At 56.2% G+C, this 19218-nt stretch overlaps 4 protein-coding genes across 13 annotated transcripts in view; 2 read left to right on the top strand and 2 right to left on the bottom strand.

The window, feature by feature from the left end:
• The window catches only part of GFOD2 (Gfo/Idh/MocA-like oxidoreductase domain containing 2), a 53546-nt gene extending 48974 nt beyond the window's left edge, over nt 1–4572 (top strand). For 5 of the 8 annotated variants that reach the window (XM_077983578.1, XM_028840426.2, XM_028840428.2 and 2 more), the window contains one exon: nt 3057–4572. In XM_077983578.1, coding sequence (XP_077839704.1) covers nt 3057–3955 — 899 coding nt within the window. In that variant the 3' untranslated portion in view covers nt 3956–4572. 8 annotated transcript variants of the gene reach the window in all.
• Nucleotides 4573–10781: 6209 nt separating this feature from the next.
• On the bottom strand, nt 10782–12701 carry C20H16orf86 (chromosome 20 C16orf86 homolog). 2 transcript variants are annotated; one of them, XM_001093031.5, is made up of 4 exons: nt 12443–12701; nt 11988–12217; nt 11436–11656; nt 10782–11340 (listed from the first exon to the last, which is right to left on the bottom strand). In XM_001093031.5, exons 1-4 carry the CDS (start codon nt 12542–12544, stop codon nt 10937–10939), a joined length of 957 nt encoding a protein of 318 aa, XP_001093031.2. In that variant the 5' UTR covers nt 12545–12701; the 3' UTR covers nt 10782–10936. The 2 variants fall into 2 exon arrangements, with proteins under 2 accessions (XP_001093031.2, XP_077840540.1); XM_077984414.1 differs by having other exon boundaries at nt 11436–12217; nt 12443–12690.
• A 49-nt stretch (nt 12702–12750) lies between these two features.
• ENKD1 (enkurin domain containing 1) lies at nt 12751–17172 on the top strand. The gene is given in 7 exon segments (NM_001193959.2): nt 12751–13157; nt 13248–13442; nt 14616–14788; nt 16053–16178; nt 16295–16458; nt 16561–16697; nt 16796–17172. Coding segments are annotated over 7 exon segments (1041 nt in total). The 5' UTR covers nt 12751–13072; the 3' UTR covers nt 16957–17172.
• Nucleotides 17173–17346: 174 nt separating this feature from the next.
• PARD6A (par-6 family cell polarity regulator alpha) lies at nt 17347–19142 on the bottom strand. 2 transcript variants are annotated; one of them, XM_015126410.3, is made up of 3 exons: nt 19012–19142; nt 18436–18658; nt 17347–18219 (listed from the first exon to the last, which is right to left on the bottom strand). In XM_015126410.3, the coding sequence occupies exons 1-3, from the start codon at nt 19072–19074 to the stop codon at nt 17471–17473; spliced, it is 1035 nt and encodes a 344-aa protein (XP_014981896.2). In that variant the 5' UTR covers nt 19075–19142; the 3' UTR covers nt 17347–17470. The 2 variants fall into 2 exon arrangements, with proteins under 2 accessions (XP_014981896.2, NP_001253493.1); NM_001266564.2 differs by having other exon boundaries at nt 17390–18222; nt 19012–19113.
• Nucleotides 19143–19218: the final 76 nt, after the last annotated feature.

Here is a 19218-nt window from a genome sequence, read left to right as displayed (position 1 = left end):
TAACTGCAGCCCCAGTCTCCTGGGCTCAAGGGATCCTCCTACCTCAGCCTCCCAAGTAGCTGGGACTACAGGTACATGCCACCATGCCTGGCTTATTTTTTATTTTTTTTAAATAGATACTAGGTCTTGCTATGTTGCCCAGGCTGATTTTGAACTCCTGAACTCAAGTGATCCTCCCACCTTGGCCCCCCAAAGTGCTGGGATTATAAGCGTGAACCACCATGCCCAGCCAAGTCTTAATATCCAAGTCGCAATGGGCTTTTTTCCTCTGAATTTGTGACATTGGCTGAATCCCTCCCTTGGTGATGGTAATAAAATGTACTGTTGACAGAGCTGTACTGAGCCAGGTACTTTACATATACTGCTTTGGTTGACTTAGTCCTCTTTTCTTCCCTGTAACTGTAAAATCCTGCTTTACGTTAACAGTAGTAAACAAAAACCCAGAGAAGTTTAGAAATTTCCCAGGTCATCTAGCAATGAAGTGAGAGAGCCAAGATTTGAGCATAGGAATTTCTGGCTCCAAAGCTTGAGTCTTGCACCAATAATTGACTCTTCCTGGGCAGTCAGTTGTCTTGGGGCCCATCCATCACGTGGGACATCGGCCACTTCTTTTTTTTTTTTTGAGACAGAGTTTCGCTCTTGTTGCCCAGGCTGGCATGCAATGGCGCAATCTCAACTCATTGCAACCTTCACCTTCCGGGTTCAAGTGATTTTCCTGCCTCAGCCTCCCGAGTAGCTGGGATTACAGGCATGTGCCACCACACTCGGCTAATTTTGTATTTTTAGTAGAGACAGGGTTTCTTCCTGTTGGTTAGGCTAGTCTCAAACTCCTGAGCTCAGTTTGTCTGCCCACCTCAGCCTCCCAAAGTGCTGGGATTATAGGCGTGAGCCACCATGCCCAGCCGAGACATAGGCCATTCTATAAAGTTTTCTTAGTTTTTTGTTGCAAGATTTATTGTCTGTAGTTACTATTGTTTCTGCTGCAAGCTGGCCCCACCTGAACCTGTGTGGAAAGAATCCATCTTGGTCCATCAGGGTAAGCTGCATCCTGCAGTGAGCCATCAGAAATAATCTGTGTCTTTACCATTGCCCCATCTGAAAACACTCAGAAAATGTTCAGGGGCCTGAGGGAAGATGAACACCATGGTTATTGAAGATGCACATACCTGGAGAAGGCACACTCTTGACTCGGTTACCCCAGGTCACAGGCATCCAGGCCTAAGGCTGCCCCTCCAACCAGGAAGTACCTGTGGAGTGCCAGAGTGGAGCCTGGATGGCCATGGAGGAGAAGCTCAGGTGCACACATTGCCCAAATGGGCTTCAACTAGAAGGGTAAGCACACGAATTAATCCAGACCAAGACTTGGTATTCCGTTTTCCACATTGCATATAGGCTCTGTGTAATGCTTTCAGTCTCGTTTCCTAACCCAGCCCTGCCTTCTCAGTCCTTCAGCATTTTGTGATCATTGCCTCTCCCCAGTCACCAAGTCCTTCTGCATAGCAGCTCCCATCTCTCATTCAGTGGCTAGAGCAGGATGAGCAGCTGAAAGACCACAGGAGGCAAAGAGATCAAAAAGAAAATTTTGGAGTGGCTAGGCATGGCAGCTCATGCCTTAATCCCAGCACTTTGGGAAGCCAAGGCAGGTGGATCACCTGAGGTCAGGAGTTGGAGACCAGCCTGGCCAACGTGGTGAAACCCTTTCTCCACTAAAAATACAAAAATTAGCCGGGCATGGTGGTGGGTGCCTGTAATCCCAGCTACTCAGGAGGCTGAAGCAGGAGAACTGCTTGAAGCCGGGAGGTGGAAGTTGTAGTGATCCGAGATCAAGCCACTGCACTCCAGCTTGGGCAACAGAGTGAGACTCTATCTCAATTAAAAAAAAAAAAAAAAATTTTGGAGGAGTGCACAGATCACGTATCAAGACCTTATGGGTGGGGCCTTTGTAAGGACTTCGGCTTTTATTCCAAGAAGCAATTGGTCATTGGAGAGCTTTTTCGTGGGTATTTACCCTTCCTGGCTTACTATGACTTGTAAACTTCTGTATGTGTCTAGTCCATACTGCTTTTTGGGCTTTCTAAGTTTTCTATTTAAGGTATTAGCACAGGATTTCCTTTGACTTGAACCACATGAAGCTTGCAGGAACACTGCAGGTGTTAGTGTCTCATCGCTGCCCATATCCTCACGAGCTTTCATCTTGAAACATGGAGCAGCATTCATCCCTTCAGTTTCCAGCTGCTCATCCTCTAGCACTCTCTTCAGGGCTTTGTCCAGCTTTGTTTAGCTCTGGGTGCGTGTTGACTGCAGCGTACCCAGAATGGGTGTGAGGGCAAAAAGGGTATTCTCACTTCCTTCCCGTCCTACGAGAGCTGAGCATTTTCTAGCCTTGGGCCACTCTAACTTGTTGGACCAGTGTTTTCAGAAAACAATCTGCAGGGACTCTTAGGGCCCTCTCTGGAGTTATGACTAAGAGTGGGAGTTATGACTAGCCCATCCCCTAGAAAATAGGTTAGATTCCCTTGCCCCAAGCTGATGACCTAATAAATGCATGACAGCATAGAGACACATCCATGAAGTGTGCCAACCTCTCTAGCCCACCTGTATTATTCAGGGTTCTCCAGAGAAACAGAACCAATAGGGTGTTTAAGAGAGAAAAGATTTATTTGAAGAAATTTGGGGCCAGGCATGGCAGCTAACACCTGTAATCTCAGCACTTTGGGAGGCCAAGGCAGGAGGATCACTTGGGCCCAGGAGTTCTAGACCAGCCTATGCAACAGAGGGAGACCCCATCTCTACAAAAAAAATTTAAAATTAGCCAGATGTGGTGGTACACACCTGTGGTCCCAGTTACTCAGGAGGCCAAGATGGAGGATCGCTTGAGGCCAGGAGTTTGAGACTATCCTGGGCAACATAGCAAGACCCCACCTCTACAAAAAAGAAAACAAAAAAATTAGTTCATGCAGTTGTGAGGCAGACAAGTCCAGAATCCTCAGGGCAGGTGGACATGCTGGAGATTCCTCCTTGGAACTTTGAGATTTCCTGTTGTGTCCTATTGTTAGGTATTGGGAAGAATGTCGTTTGCGAGAAGGCAGCAACATCGGTGGATGCCTTCCGGATGGTGACAGCCTCGCGCTACTACCCACAGCTCATGAGCCTGGTAGGGAACGTGCTGCGCTTCCTGCCTGCCTTCGTGCGCATGAAGCAGCTGATCTCAGAGCACTACGTGGGAGCAGTGATGATCTGCGATGCCCGCATCTACTCAGGCAGCCTGCTGAGCCCCAGCTATGGCTGGATCTGTGATGAGCTCATGGGTGGCGGGGGCCTGCACACCATGGGGACCTACATTGTGGACCTGCTGACCCACCTGACCGGCCGGAGAGCTGAGAAGGTGCACGGGCTGCTCAAGACATTTGTGAGGCAGAACGCTGCCATCCGTGGCATCCGGCACGTCACCAGCGATGACTTCTGTTTCTTCCAAATGCTCATGGGTGGGGGTGTGTGTAGCACAGTGACACTCAACTTCAACATGCCGGGCGCTTTTGTGCATGAAGTCATGGTGGTAGGCTCTGCAGGACGCCTCGTCGCCCGGGGAGCTGACCTCTATGGGCAGAAGAACTCTGCCACGCAAGAGGAGCTGCTGTTGAGGGACTCGCTGGCCGTGGGTGCGGGGCTGCCAGAACAGGGGCCCCAGGACGTCCCGCTGCTGTACCTGAAGGGCATGGTCTACATGGTGCAGGCCTTGCGCCAGTCCTTTCAGGGGCAGGGTGACCGCCGAACCTGGGACCGCACCCCTGTCTCCATGGCCGCCTCCTTCGAAGATGGGCTGTACATGCAGAGTGTGGTAGACGCCATCAAGAGGTCGAGCCGATCCGGGGAGTGGGAGGCTGTGGAGGTGCTGACGGAGGAGCCCGACACCAACCAGAACTTGTGTGAGGCACTTCAGCGGAACAACCTATGAACCTGCACCTGGGCTCCTTGCCACAGGGCAGAGGGACCAGGGAGGGGAACAGGAGCCAGATGTGACAGGGGCTTGGCCCTAGCAGAGATGGTATCTTTCACCCTTAATGAGTCTGGGTGAAGCCAGAGGTGGCCCTGGGACTTCGCCCCCTCCAGCGACTCACCTGCTCCTCAGACTTGCAGGGTGGCAAATGTTCTTGTTGGCCAGGTTACCACGGCGTGCAGAGGGCAGAGCTGCCGCCGGGCCTCCTCATGGCAATGCCAGTGAGTGGGACTCGGAAAGGCTCACCCTGGTGAGCCCCTCAGCCTGATCCGCAGTCCTAATGGTGAGAAAGCACAATAGGGCCAGCTCGGCTGAGGCCCGAGGAGAAATGATGAGAAGTTTCATTTCCTTCTTGGGCTGGGACATCTCAGGAACAGTGAGGGCAACAAGCTGTCCCTCAGGGACCCTCACCTGCCCTCCCATGTGACCAGGCCCTTCCCAGGTGGGGACTGGGGCTTGCTTTATTAAGTGAGCTCTCAGGCTTTTGAAGTAGGACAGAGGGCCCTGATTTGGCAGAGAGGAGGCAAGGGAGGGCTTTAGAACATCTGAGAAATGTTAATAAATAATTGAGAAAATAGGACATGGCATGTGGTGTTTGTTTGGTAGGTTGGGTTTCTTTAATACTGAAAGGCTTGTTTCTTGCTGTAGGGGGTTTTTCTCTTCACTCATTGCTCCACAGCAGCTTGAAGCCAGCCGTGGGTCATCACCGTCAACTGTGCCACACGGGCTGCTGCCCCTCCAGCCCTCGTCTCCTACCTGTTCCCTCATAGCCAAATCCCAGGAGCCTCCGAAGAAAAGATTTCCTCAGAGAACAGGAGTCAGGACTTCCTGATGGGCTGCTGCTGCGCCTGCCGTCTCAGCAGATATCGGGAGAGTTTGGGGCCTCACTGGGCTGGAGGTCAGGAGGGGTTCTGTTCTTAATGTCATGGTGCTGGCTGCCAGAGTGCCCTTGAGGTGGCAGGGAGGAGTGGTTTCAGGGAGGTGGCACAGGGTGAGAAGTAGGAGGAAGAGCTCCAGGCATGCCCCGTGGAGCAGCTGTGACTGGACCTGAGGGCCAATCACCCACTGTGCTCTTGACTGTGCTCTGCACAGGGCCAGCCTTCTACCCACCTCCAGAAGCTGGGGTGGGGAGTGGTGATGAGAAAGGACACGCCCTCCCCATTGCGTCTTTGACCAGCCTGCCAGGCTCGTTCAGCCTGGACCGAGTTCTGTTCCCTTCTCTAACCTTCCGCCCACTTCCCTGCCCTGGGCTCCTTGCCAGAAAAGCCCAGGGAGGGCTTCCTTTTCCTCTTGGCACCTCTTCTAGAAGTCACCAGGCTTGTTTTCCTGTCATGTACTGGATTCAGATATCCTTGTGAGAGGGAATAACAAGGGATGGGGTTGGAGTGTGCCTACTGCATGCTGACCTTCAGGGCAAACATGTATGTTATTATTTCACTTAATTTTCAAACCACTCCCTGACGGTAAATATTCCCATCATTCAGATCATAAAATGGAGGCACAGAGGGCAAAGCTACTTGTCTCCTGTAGGTTGTCCATGATGGAGCTGGGAGCCTGGTCAGGACCATCTAACCGCAGAGCCTGACCTTGAACCACACTTCCTCCCAGCACTTGGGAGTCTTCACACCCGAGGGCCCGACATTGCCTCTGCCTGCTGCAGAAGCCTTGGCATGGCCTGAACTAGGAAGTGAAGTGCAGACAGCACCCACCACCAGGCAGGACACTGAAGGTTAAAGGGGAGGCTGCCCCCTTGTCCCTGGGACAGTTAGCTCAGCTCAGTCCTCCCATGTTGTTGCTAGGATGTTGAGGTTGCTCTGAAATGTGGGAATTGACCAGGAAAGCACAAGCCCGACTTACATGCTCCCACATAAGAAAGGGCCATGTGGCCATCCAGAATGGCACTTGGGTTCCCAGAATGTGCTGGGGCTTAGTGTAGAGCTACTTCAATGAGGATCCCGTTTCCTCTAAGGGAATCCCCAGAGCCTAGATTCATGGCCAGAGGGGTACATGGCCTCTTCCCTCAGATGTCTTTACCATCGAGTATCTCCTGGGTATCAGAGCTGGTCAGTCCCACATGGGATGGGGAAGACAGATGTGCTCAGATACCTGTGGCCAAGGGAGCCCACAGGGTTCTGGTCTCCATGCGGGACTGAACCCACACTGGTTCCAGACTTGTCCAGCAGTGCCCCCTCCTGGAAGAAGACAGCATCTCCCAGGACCTGTTTCCAAATCTCAGGATGTTACTAGCTAGCTCTTTCTCAGGTCAAAATAAAGTATTTCCAGGACAGTAAAAATGCAGTTAGCTTTGCTCATCAGATACAGCAACCAGAAGAGAACTTCCAGAATACCTGTTGCTTATTCTTCAACCTCCAGCCAAATCCAGGACTGTTTTCACCAAATCCAGAACTGTTTTCACCCAGACAGTGGCAGCCGCTTCCTTTCCTGTTCTGCCCGTCACCCTGCCGGCCAAGCAGCCTCTCCTGAACGCCACGCCAAGATCCCTCCCTGTCCACACCCCTCTTCCTCACCCCCGGACTTGCCCAGCCTGGTTTCCATATGGCCGTGCCCTCCACTCCAGCCACACTAAGCAGCCCTCCTGCAGAGGTGGCAGCTTCCATACTAGCAGGGCTTTGTCCCTGGCACGTCCTCTGCCTGGAAGGCACCACCTCTCTCAGGAGTCAGCTGGAGGACTGCCTGGTCACCACTTCTGCCCTCGGCAAAGTAGCCACTCCCCAACCTGTGGTCCCACAGCCTTGGTCCTCAGTTGCACTGAGGTTGCATCTCCCTCCCTCCCTCCCTCTCTCTTTCTTTTTTCTTTTTTTTTCTTTTCTTTTTTTTTTTTTTTTTTGAGACAGAGTCTTGCTCTGTCGCCCAGGCTGGGGTGCAGTGGCTGGATCTCAGCTCACTGCAAGCTCCGCCTCCCGGGTTTAGACCATTCTCCTGCCTCAGCCTCCCGAGTAGCTGGGACTACAGGCGCCCGCCACCTCGCCCGGCTAGTTTTTTGTATTTTTTAGTAGAGACGGGGTTTCACCGTGTTAGCCAGGATGGTCTCGATCTCCTGACCTCGTGATCTGCCCGTCTCGGCCTCCCAAAGTGCTGGGATTACAGGCTTGAGCCACCGCGCCCGGCCTCTCTTTCTTTTTTCTTTCTTTCTCTCTCTCTTTCTTTCTTTTTCTTTTCTTTCTCTCTTTCTTTTTCTTTTCTTTCTCTCTCTCTCTCCCCCTTCCTTCCTTCCTTTATTCCTTCCCTCCCTCCCTCCCTTCCTTCCTCCCTTCCTTCCTTTATTCCCTCCCTCCCTCCATTCCTCTTTCCCTCTCTCCCTCCCCTCCCCTCCCCTTCCCTTCCCTATCCTCCCCTTCCCTTCCCTTCCCTCCTTTCTTTTCTTGACAGAGTCTCACTCTGTCACCCAGGCCAAAGTGCAGTGGCATCACCTTGGCTCACAGCCACCTCCACCTCCCGGGTTCAAGTGATTCTCCTGCCTCAGCCTCCCAAGTTGCTGGGACTGCAGGTGCCCGCCACCACACCTGGCTAATTTTGGGGGGGTTTTTTGTTTGCTTTTGAGACGGAGTTTCGCTCTTGTTGCCTAGGCTGGAGTGGAATGGCGTGATCTCGGCTCACTGCAACCTCCACCCCCCTGGTTCAAGCAATTCTCCTGCCTCAGCCTCCCGAGTAGGTAGCTGGAATTACAGGCGCACACCACCACGTCCGACTAATTTTTTTGTATTTTTAGTAGAGACGGGGTTTCACCATGTTGGCCGGCTGGCTGGTTTCGAACTCCTGACCTCGTGATCCACCCATCTTGGCCTCCCAAAGTACTGGGATTACAGGCGTGAGCCACCGCCCCCAGCCTAATTTTTGTATTTTTAGTAGAGACGGGGTTTCACCACGTTGTCCAGGCTGGTCTTGAACTTCTGGCCTAAGTGATCTGCCCCCCCACCCGCCTCCCAAGGTGCTAGGATTACAGGCATGAACCACTGCACCTGGCCACTTGTTTTGAATATGTAATTTCAACTTTTATTTTACATTCAGGGGGTACATGTGTAAGTTTGTTACATGTGTATACTGTGTGATGCTGAGGTTTGGGGACGATTGGTCTCATCACCCAGGTAGTGAACACAGTACTCAATAGGTTTTTTCAACACTCACCCCACCCACTCTCTGCCCCCTCTCATAGTCTTGTGTTTGTGTTTCCCATCTTTGTGTCCATGTGTACCCAATGTGTAGCTCCCACTTGTGAGAACATGTTCTATTTGGTTTCCTGTTCCCGTGTTAATTTGCTTAGGATAGTGGTCTCAGCCGTTTCCATGTTGCTGCAACGGACACGATTTCATTCTTTTTTATGGCTGCATCATTTTTACTTCTTGAGACAGGGAAAAATGTTGCCCAGGCTGGTCTTGAACTCCCGGGCTCAAACGATCCTCCTGCCTCAGCCTCCCAAATATCTGGGACTACAGACACAGACCACCACACCCAGCTACACATGTCTCCCTAAATCATGTAGCATTGCCCCTTTACAGCGAGCTTCTAGGAGTAGTAGGGACTTGATCCTTTCTGCAGTTCCTGCCACCCACCCTGCTTAGACAAGTCCATTGGGTAATAGGCCTCAGGAATTGCAGACTAGTTCTCCCACGATTTCTAATTCCTGCCTCGCCTGTGAGAAGACAGGACCAGCTCTTCCTTATCAGTGCTGGCCTTGCTTACACTTCCAGCCCTGGAGGCTGCACAAAGATAGGGGGGCCTTCTGGGGTTAGGCCTTAGCCAGAGAGTCCGCAGGTCGGCAGATCCTGCACAACTGAGGACAGGGATTCCTAGATCCCAGGGTGTAGTCTCCTGCAAGGCCACTTCTCTCCAGGCCTCTGCCTTCCCAACCATAAAGCGAGGAGGTTAAGCTCCATTATCTTGGCTGGGTGTGTTGGCTCATGCCTGTAATCCCAGCACTTTGGGAGGCCAAGGAGGGAGGATTGCTTGGGGTCCAGAGTTTGAGACCAACCTGAGGAACACAGACCCTATCTCCACAAAAAAATTTTTTGGCCAGGCACGGCGGCTCACATTTGTAATCCTTGAGTCCGGGAGGTGGAGGTTGCAGTGAGCCAAGATTGTGCCACTGCACTCCAGCCTGGGTGACAGAAGGAGACCCTGTCTCAAAGAAAAAAAAAACATCCTGAGCCCATGGCTTGCCATGGGGCCAGTGAGCCCCCAAGTGACCCTGTCAAAGGAGGGAGCAGCCTGGGATGATGCCAGAAAGGGGACCCTGCTTTTCCCACCCGAACCTGCCCATCCCACTTCCTCCAGTGACCTTCCCAGGCCATATTCCAGGGAACCTACACATGACTGTGTCCTCGGGATGACCTCAGCCTTTCAGATTCCGGCATGTCCCTCTCTGCAACTTCCTCCACCCTCACTTCGGTCTCATCACCTTGGTGCCTTTTAGGGGGCCCTCTGGCTTGGTGGATGTGATGCAATGAGATGTGCCCTTAGGGAGCTCACAATCTAGCCCTGAAGACAGTTAAAACCCACATGATAGTAGTATGTAGGTGTTACAATGCAGGGCAACATGGCATGCTGTCTGCCTCCCCAGGAAGCAGGGTTTTCAAAGGTGTATGTGCACTAGCCAGGGGGAGAGGTGGGAATAAAGGCATTTTAGGCAGAGGAAACCCCACATGCACAGAGTAAAGGGAGGAAAAGGTGTAACTGCTCAGGGAATTACAGGAAGCCACTGAGTTCTAAGGTAGCTGGGGCAAGAGAAGGGGAATCCCAAGGGGGAGTGACACCATCAGGGGCTCAGGTGTGTGTGTCGCAGGGCCACTGGATGGATCTGTGGGCCAAGGGACGACAGGCAGGGAGACCAGTGAGGCTGTCACCTGGAGATGACAGTGGTCCAGGCAACGGTGCTGACTGTGGGGTCCGAGAGGTTCTCAGCCTGAAAGGGTATGTTCACTGGCCTCAATGTCTGCTTAGCTTGTAGGAATCAGGGGGCAAAGAACAGGATGGAGTCTGGGGTGACATCCAAGATTCTAGCTTAAACAGTTGCGCAGATGAGATACAGGAGGAAAAGCCAGTTGGAGGGAGGGGAAATTATCCATGAACTTGAAATTCCCTGTGTCTGTTTGTGGTGTCCAAGGAACACACAGGAGGCCCAGGATGTGCAGTTTCCAAAATGGCCAACACTGGCTGGCTCTGGCAGCAGAGATCCCTGCCGGTTGGACACAGTTGTCATCCAGTGGCTTGGCCTCAGGGCCCCAGATGCACTTACTGCCCCTGCCCACCCCTGCCTGTCAGGAAAACATCACTGATGCCCTGTCACCTGTGACCAGGGGCTACTCCATGGACAAGGTCCGGTCCAGCTATGGTCTGGCAATGAGTGGAAAACATCCCAAAGCTGTCACTCCGGCGACAGGCAAAAGAACTCTGAGCTACCTCCTAGGAGGATCCCAAGTTTTGATCCCCTCAAGGTGAAACCAAATGCAGGCCCTTCCCCAGGAGACAAAGAGTAGGGCCAAACACCTGCTTCCCATGACCCTACAGACCCTTTCTTTCCTCTGCTCCAAGTTCCTCCTTCTCACTTCCCTCTTCATCACCCAGTTAGCCGCCTGACCCTCAGATTCACCTAAACACACAGTACCAGGTCCACCCCAATTCAGTGAGGCATGGGGTGGCACAAAGGCATCTGTCATTGTCAAAGTCTCAGGAGATGCAGATGACCATTCAGGCCTCAAACCCTGCACTGTTGAGTCCTCCATCCTCTTTCCCAGTTCAGGAAACCTATCCGGGGAATCACAAAGTCTTTGAAAAAGAAAAATATTTATTTTCAGCAAGCCCAAAGTCCCAAGTGGGGGCAGGTGCCAAATTTGCCCCCTCCACCAGAGGGCCTAGGCCCACAGGAAGCCTGAAGCCAAATTCAGGCATGGAAGGAGGGGAGCCACCAGTGGGGCGGGACAGTCACTTGTACTGAGGAGAGAGCGGGGGGACAAGCGGAGCAGTGCAGACACTCAGCATCTTGTCGATGTCCACCTGGGTTGACTTATCCACCTCAGCCTTGTGGTGGTCACTCACCCCCAAGCTGGGCAAGCCCCCAGCCTCCTCTCCAGCCTCCTCTCCGAGGGGAGCCAGAGCATGGATGGGGGTCACTAATGGACTGGGACAGGGCAAAGCGAGGCCTGGGCCCAGCTCACCTGCCAAGGGCAGCAAGGCCTGCAGTTGCTCCACACCTGCCTCCTTGGGAACCAGGGCCAGCTCTGCCTCTGCCTCCACCTCGGCCTCCCCGTCCCCCTCCCCTGCCTGGTTCAGCTCGGGGTTGCAATAGTTGATGTACTGGTACAGGGGCCGCAGGCGCTGGGCCTTTCCTGCAAAGACCCAGGGCAGGGCAGAGGCTAGAGCGCCAGGTTGTGCCATGTCAGGCCCCACAGGGAGAAGGAACAGCCCAGGGACTGCCACTCACGCTCCAGCCCCAATGTCTCTAAGGGTGCAGACACCGTGCTGGCCACAGCGTGGAGCACGGGAGCCCCCAGGCTCTTGCGCTTCTTGGCTTTTTTGTGCTGTTTGGCAGATGGTGAGGGCTCACTCTGGCCGCCCTCTGGCTCCTCCTCCTGCAGCGGCAGCCTGGGTGGCAGCTCAGCTTCAGCCTTGGGATGGGCACGAAGGCCCGGGAGGCTGAGGGACCTGAGCCAGGGACAAGAGACCTGACCCAGGGAATACCCCAGCCTGCCCACCGCCCCAGGACTCGACGCCTGCCCCTTTCCTGGTCGATGAGGCCCCAGGCCCAAGAGGCTTAGAGGCCAGTGAGCCCAGTGCCCTACAAACCCTGAAGCTCCCACTCTCCTGCTGCTCCCTACATGGGGGCTCTGGAAGAACGGGAGAGGAGAGTGATGGTAGTGACAGGGGACAAGAATCCTTCCTGCAGGAGTGCAGGAATCAGGAATGCTACTGGGGTGTGTGCCCCAACCCCGGGCCTGCAGCTCCTTCCCCTCCTCCTCCCCCAGAGCCCCCTCACTTGACAGGCTTTCTCTTTGGACCATGACGGGGCCTCACAATGGAGACCACGGGCCTGGGGCCTCTCTCCTCTAGCGCCCCGGCTTCCGGCTTGGGCCTCTCCTCCTCCAGCTTGGGTCCTTCCTCCTGGAGCTCCAGCTCCGAAGCTGCGCCTGCTGGGCGCTGGTCTTCACCCTGGGTTCCGCGGGCCTCATGGGCTGGCACCAGGAAATGTTCTTCCGCCACTGGACACTAGAGGTGACACACAGGCCATCGGTCACCATGGTCGGGCAAAGGACATAGGGATCCGTCACTGAACACCTAACATTAGACACCGAAACGGGAATAAGGACACCAGCCTGTGCCCCTCCCCGCCTGGAGGGCCCAGCCTGGCAGTTAGCGGGTCGGGGCGCTCAGAGTTCCGCCTCTCAGAGTGCTGCGGCCCCCTGTTTGAAGGTTAAACAGCCTGACGGTCACCTCGGAGGTCTCAGCGCTGCCGGGGTCCTCCGCGAGCTGTCCCTGCCCCACTACCGTAGCCTCCTGGACCCCCGGCCGCCTCTCCGCCCCTGCCGAGGCCATGGCTGCGCAGGCTCAGTGCATCCTCCACAGCTGCTTGGGGAGGGCCCCGAGCGGCTGGATGGTGGCCCCGCGCTGACCCTGGAGACGGGCCAGCAAGCGAGGGCAGAGCTGGGAAGCGAAACCCGCGACCGCGGAGCCCACACTCAGCGGAAACTACAAGCCCCAGGACGCTTTGCGCCAGGGTCAGTGGGCCCTGACCCCGGGGACGGAAGCCACGGTTGCCCGGCAACAACAACTCCCGTCGGGTGGCAGCGGCTGGCGGCAAAACCTCTCGAGTGAGCCCCTGCCCAAGTGCCGCGGGGGAGAGGCCGCGAGCGGGACCGAGAAGTGGGCTGGGGGGAGAGGTCGCGGAGGCGGCGAGCGAGGCCGGGGCCCAGGCAGGGACCGGCAGGGGCCCGGGAGTGACGGGCACGCCAGGGTCAGGGTCCTAGGCGAGGGAGGAGGCCCGGGGTTGGGGAAGGGGGCCCGGGGAGGGAGGTGCACAGCCCTGCAGGCCTCGGGGCACCGTTGCTGGGCGGTGCCGGCGGCATGTGCGAGGGCCCGTCCCGCATCTCGGGGCCCATCCCCCCAGACCCGACGCTCTGCCCTGACTACTACCGGCGGCCGGCCTCGGGTGAGTCCGGGGGCTTGGCGGTGGTGCTAGGCTCAGGGGTCGGCCCCGGCTCCACCTGAGTCCTGGACTCCGCCCGGCTCCGCCCCACAGCTCAAGGGCGCCTCGAGGGAAACGCGCTGAAGCTGGACTTGCTGACCTCGGACCGGGCCCTGGACGCCACCGCTCCCTGTGGCCCCCGCATCGGTCCCGGTGCCCGAGAGATCCTGGAGCGCGGCCGGCGCGGCGTCGGGGACGTGCTGTTGCAACTCGAGGGGATCTCCCTAGGTCCTGGGGCCTCTCTTAAGAGTAAGTCCCAGGAATGGAAGAAGGGGCAGAGAGGCAATGCGGGGTGGAAAGAGATCAAAAGCAGCTGCTCTTTCCGCCCTGACCTGGGCCCAGGCTTTGCATCTCTTGAGTCTCAGTTTCCCCAACTATAAAAGGGGGAGAAATGTGCTACCTTCTCGAAGGAAGTGAACTGAATAAGGTAGTTCCCACGAAGCCCTAGCTCTGCTTCGTGCATTTATTTTATTTATTTATTTATTTATTTATTTATTTTTATTTTTTGAGACGGAGTCTCGCTCTGTCGCCCAGGCTGGAGTGCAGTGGCCGGATCTCAGCTCACTGCAAGCTCCGCCTCCCGGGTTCACGCCATTCTCCTGCCTCAGCCTCCCGAGTAGCTGGGACTACAGGCGCCCGCCACCATGCCCAGCTAAGTTTTTGTATTTTTAGTAGAGACGGGGTTTCACCGTGTTAGCTAGGATGGTCTCGATCTCCTGACCTCGTGATCCGCCCGTTTCGGCCTCCCAAAGTGCTGGGATTAGAGGCTTGAGCCACCGCGCCCAGCCTGCTCGTGCATTTATTACCCGTCAAATTTGTTTGTTGAGTGCCCACTGTGTGCCAGGCCATATAGGTGCTAGAACACAGGGTTGAAGATAAGCATGAGCCATCACTGAGTCAAGGTGGGAGACAAAGAACAAGAGATGAATGTCATATATGAGATGATCTATGGTATACTTCACTATAATAATGGAGAAAATCACCCGGATGCAGTGGCTCACTCCTGGAATCCCAGCACTTTGGGAGGCCCAGGCAGGCGGATCACTTGAGCCCAGGAGATGGAAACCAGCCTGGCCAACATGGTGAAACCCCATCTCTACAAAAAATACAAAAATTAGCCTGGCGTGGTGGCGTGTGTCTGTAATCCCAGCTACTCAGCAGGCTGAAGTGGGAGGATCCCTTGAGCTGGGGAGGTCAAGGCTGCAGTGAGCTGTGATCGTGCCGCTGTACTCCAGCCTGGGTGACAGAGCGAGACACTGTCTCAAATAGTAATAATAATAATGGAGACAGTCATCCTGAAATACTACATGAGGAAGGGAACTCTTTCTGTAGGAGGCAGGGGGCAGGCCTGTGTGTGAACTAGTGGAAGTTGGATTGTGTGGGCCCTATGTAGGGCAGAGACTGGTGGCATCTTTTCTCCAGGGAAGGACCCTAAAGACCATGAGAAGGAGAACCTGAGGCGGATCAGGGAGATTCAGAAGCGCTTCAGAGAACAGGAGCGCAGCCGAGAGCATGGACAGCCCAGGCCCCTGAAAGCTCTGTGGCGCTCACCCAAGTACGATAAGGTGGAGTCCCAGGTCAAGGCCCAGCTCCAGGTACCTGCTCCAGGGAGCCAGAAGTATTATCCTTTTTGTTGGCCAACAGGCAGCTATACCCTGATCCGAGTTCTGGGGAGGGAGGGAACTAAGAGACCCTGGCTCTGCTGCAGGGCGAGGCTGGGGGGCTTCTCAGAAGTGGTGATGGCGGGGCTGATCCTCAGGGGCAAGCAGCAGTTAGTCAAGGGGACAGCAGAGGAGAACATTCCCAAAAGATGGAAACTCACAGACCACAGGGCACGCAGCAGTGGAGATGCCAGGTGTACAGTTCACTGTGAGGAAAGAAAGGCGTGAAGTTAGGCCAAGAAGTCAGCTGGGCCCACATCAGGGGCCACAAAAGCCACTTTTCAGTCCTTATTTCTGAGGACAGTGGGAAGGGCAGGGGTATGGTGGGGGGCTCTGTCTCGGGTAGAGAGTAGCACCATCTTTCCATCCAGGGACTCAGCAGGAGGAGCAGGAGTGAGAGGAAAGGCAAGGTCACACAAATGTGTCTGGGCTGAAGCATCTGTGGGGCTCCCAGGGGGTGGGAGTGTATCCAGGAAGCAGATGGAAATTCAGGCCTGGATCTCAGGAGTGAGACCCAGGAGTTATTGACGATCAGGTTGAGGACAACGAGACCAAGGAAGTGACCGCCTGGATTTGAGGACTTGGAGGCCAGCCGTCAGGAACGTTGCGGGGCTAGAGCCAGGAAGCTTGGCTAGGAAGGATGAAAGAGAGTGGTAGGTGGGCCAGTACTGAGGTGGAAGGAGAGATGGTTTGTTGTTTTCTTTTTTTTTTTTTTTTTTGAGACTGAGTCTGGCTCTGTCGCCCAGGCTGGAGTGCAGTGGCCGGATCTCAGCTCACTGCAAGCTCTGCCTCCCGGGTTTTTTTTTTTTACGCCATTCTCCTGCCTCAGCCTCCCGAGTAGCTGGGACCACAGGCGCCCGCCACTTCGCCCGGCTAGTTTTTTGTATTTTTTAGTAGAGATGGGGTTTCACCGTGTTAGCCAGGATGGTCTCGATCTCCTGACCTCGTGATCCGCCCGTCTCGGCCTCCCAAAGTGCTGGGATTACAGGCTTGAGCCACCGCGCCCGGCCTGTTGTTTTCTTAAAAATGTGACGTACTCACACGTTTGTGTGCTGATGAGGACAACTGTCTCTTGAAGAGGGAAGAGGGCCCGAGGGACACGGATGCAAAGGTCAGAAGGGCCAAGAGGGCCAGGGTTTTGCAGCTTGAGCCCCAGACCTCAGCCTGCCTGGTCTCTCTGCTGTGCCCTGCCCTCCAGGAGCCTGGCCCTGCCTTTGGGACAGAGTCTGCACACTTCCTGCGGGCGCACTCCCGCTGCGGCCCTGGCCTTCCACCACCCCGTGTACCTAGTCCCCAGCCAACACCACCAGGTCCCAAAGCTAAGGTGAGAGGATGTGTGGGGGCTGGATGGTGGCTGGGCAGGGTTCCTGGTGTGTGGTGGGGGTTCAGGGACACAACATAATGCTGTCTGCCCCCACCCACGCTTGCTGTGTCCTGCAGGAGCCAGGCCTGGGGGTGGACTTCATTCGTCACAATGCACGAGCTGCGAAGAGGGCCCCCCGGAGGCATTCCTGCTCGCTGCAGGTCCTGGCACAAGTGCTAGAGCAGCAGCGGCAGGCCCAGGAGCACTACAATGCCACACAGAAGGGCCATGTGCCGCATTAGTAGGTCTCACTGCCTGACACTCAGGGTGAGGGAGACACCTGTGGAGGGCGGGAACCAACCTCTGCCCTGGGGTCATCAACCCTGAACCTGTGTACCCACAGCTTGTTGGAGCGCAGGGACCTGTGGCAGCGGGAGGCTGAGGCTCGCAAGCAGAGCCAGCCAGACCCTGCCATGCCCCCAGGCCACACGCTCATGCCTGAAAACCAGCGGCTGGAAACACTGACCAAGCTGCTCCAGAGTGAGTACCTGGGCAGGGAGGCTGGAGGGGGACCCCACTGGGGACCAGGCACCCCTGCCCAACACTCACTGTTCTCACTGTTCCCGGGCCCCCTGTAGGCCAGAGCCAGCTGCTGCGTGAGCTGGTGCTGCTGCCTGCCGGGGCAGACTCACTGAGGGCCCAGAGCCACCGTGCTGAGCTGGATCGGAAACTGGTGCAGGTAGAGGAGGCCATCAAGATCTTTTCTCGGCCCAAAGTCTTCGTGAAGATGGATACCTGAGCCCCTCTGAGGGACAGTGGCAGGGAGCTCCATGCTGAGGATCGCCACATGGCTGCAAAGGACAGAGTCGGACCCAATCCCAGAGCAGAGGTCTGAAGACAGGAGCAGGGGGGTGGCCAGTGTCCCTAGAGCACTCCTCCCAGCCACCAGTGGCTGCAGAAGGGCCACCCCAGCCTTTTAACCGCTTTGCCAAAATTAAACCTTTTGTACACAGGATTTGTTTCCATAAGAGCTTTTTTTACCCTAAAAATGCCAAGCCTGGTGGCCCTCCTGCTGCTTGATTGCAGGAAGTTTTCCCCATTGTCACTCCGGACTTAGTCCAGAGCAGAAGACAAGCTGGTGGGACCAGGGAGGAGGCTGGGACTGGGACACAGAAGGACCAAGACTGTATTTGTAGAAAAACCTTTAATGTTCCCCAGGCTGAGGGAGCCCTGGGAGCCAGCTAAAAACCCCCACTGTGAAGTCCCTGCCATGTCCCAGCAGTTTGGAGTGGCATGGGGCTGCATCCTGCCTGTCAGAGGCTGAAGCCACTACCATCTTGCATGCGACTCCCCCAGCCAGAACTGGCCTGCTCCTGGTCATCCAGGGAGGGCAGAGAGCTGCGGGTACCAGGACGTCGGCAGCTAGGGTGCAGGTCCCAGCATGGGGGCCCCTGAGACAGCCCATTGGAACTGGGAGGCTGGCGGTTCTCAATGACCAGGTCACTGCTGTCATCATCACTATCAGGCTCAGCAGGCCCAGGCCCTGCAGAGGGAGGACCTGTCAAACGCCCAGATGCCCCTCGCACCACGTTATTGCGCTGGTTGGCCGGCTTGACAGTGACAATGAGGTTATGGCTGTTGGCGACCATCATGTCCGTCACTTGGTCCAAGGTCTTCCCGGCTACTTCAATGCCATTGACCTCAAGGATCTCATCACTGACCGCCAGCAGCCCTGTACTCTCAGCCAGGCCCCCACGTACCAGGCGGGAGATGAAGATTCCTGGAACCCGCTCCAGGCCCTGGGGAGCCACACGAACACTCATGCCATCTCGGATGTAGAAGCCCAGGGGGCGGTCTGAACCATGCTTGTGCAGCCGCACCCGTCGGTGGGTCTCAGGCAGTAGGTCCACATCTATGACTGACGAAACCTGGCGGAAATCTTGGGGCAGGCTGATTAGCAGGGGTGGACGGGTGCGAAGGGGTGCCACTGGCCGCAGCAGGAGCCCTTTCTTGCGCCGCTGCAGAGAGTTGGAGGCAAAAGCCAGGCCGCTGGAGTCAGCTTCTGCTGCAGAAGAGGGGGGTGTTGAGATCAGAGACCTGCTCCCCAACTTGGGCTCTTTACAGGGCCACTGTAGCTATTTCCTACCACTTGGAGGTCAGGTCAAGGGCAGGGACTGCAGAGGGTGACACGTGGGTACCCTGGGCATGGACTAACCCTTGTAGACCTGCCCCACAGGCACCTTACCCCACAGAGGCTGCCCACTGTACCCCTCCTCACCCCGCTTCTGCACCAATAGGCGCAGTGGTGGGGGCCCGCTGGCCAGGGCCCGGTGCAGACTGTCGTCGTTGGTGAGGGGCAGCAGGTCGCCGTGAGCATCCGTATAGCCAAGTAGCACGTCCAGGCCCGGGATCTGGTGCACCGCCCGCAGCAACCGCGAGAACTCCTGGAAGCCGCTCACCGAAGCGCGGGGCAGCGCGAAGCGTCGGAACTCGGCGTCAAACTGGAAGTCGGGGTTGGGGGAGAGGAGTCAGGACAGCCTGCGCCCCTTTCTCACCGCAGGCTGGCAGGGGTGGGAAAGATACCGGCTGCCGCAAAAGCGGCAGCCTTAAGCCCAGACCTCAGCTCCAGTACCAGGGACGCTGTCCAAGGTCTTCTCACCGCCCTCCAGGTACTCAGGCCACAGAGAGATCTGGAGACCAGGAGTGGAGGAAGGAAGATGGATGGGGGAAGGCGAGCAGAAATGCAGAATGGGACTTGGAAGATAGAGGGAAGAGGTGGCGGGGACCAAGGAGCTGGGAAGGGGAGAAAGAGGGAATTGGGAGCGCCTAGGGCCGAGGCCGGAGGAGCTCTTACTTTGCTCTTCACCTCGACGATGCTATCGGGACTGCGCGCCGGAGTCCTCTGCGGCCGGGCCATGGCGGGGCCGGGCGGGCCGGGGACGGTGCCCCAGGCGGCCCGCCGAGGCGCAGGTGCACAGCCCGGCCGGCTTGCCCGCGCCGCCCCGCCCCTGGCGGTAGCACACGCCCCGCCTTCCCAGCCGGAGCCTGACGTCAAGGGGGC

Source organism: Macaca mulatta, chromosome 20 (assembly GCF_049350105.2).
Source record: "Macaca mulatta isolate MMU2019108-1 chromosome 20, T2T-MMU8v2.0, whole genome shotgun sequence".
Classification (NCBI taxonomy): domain Eukaryota; kingdom Metazoa; phylum Chordata; class Mammalia; order Primates; family Cercopithecidae; genus Macaca; species Macaca mulatta.
The sequence above is the reverse complement of the archived record's forward strand: the minus strand, read 5'-3'. Positions and strand labels throughout refer to the sequence as shown.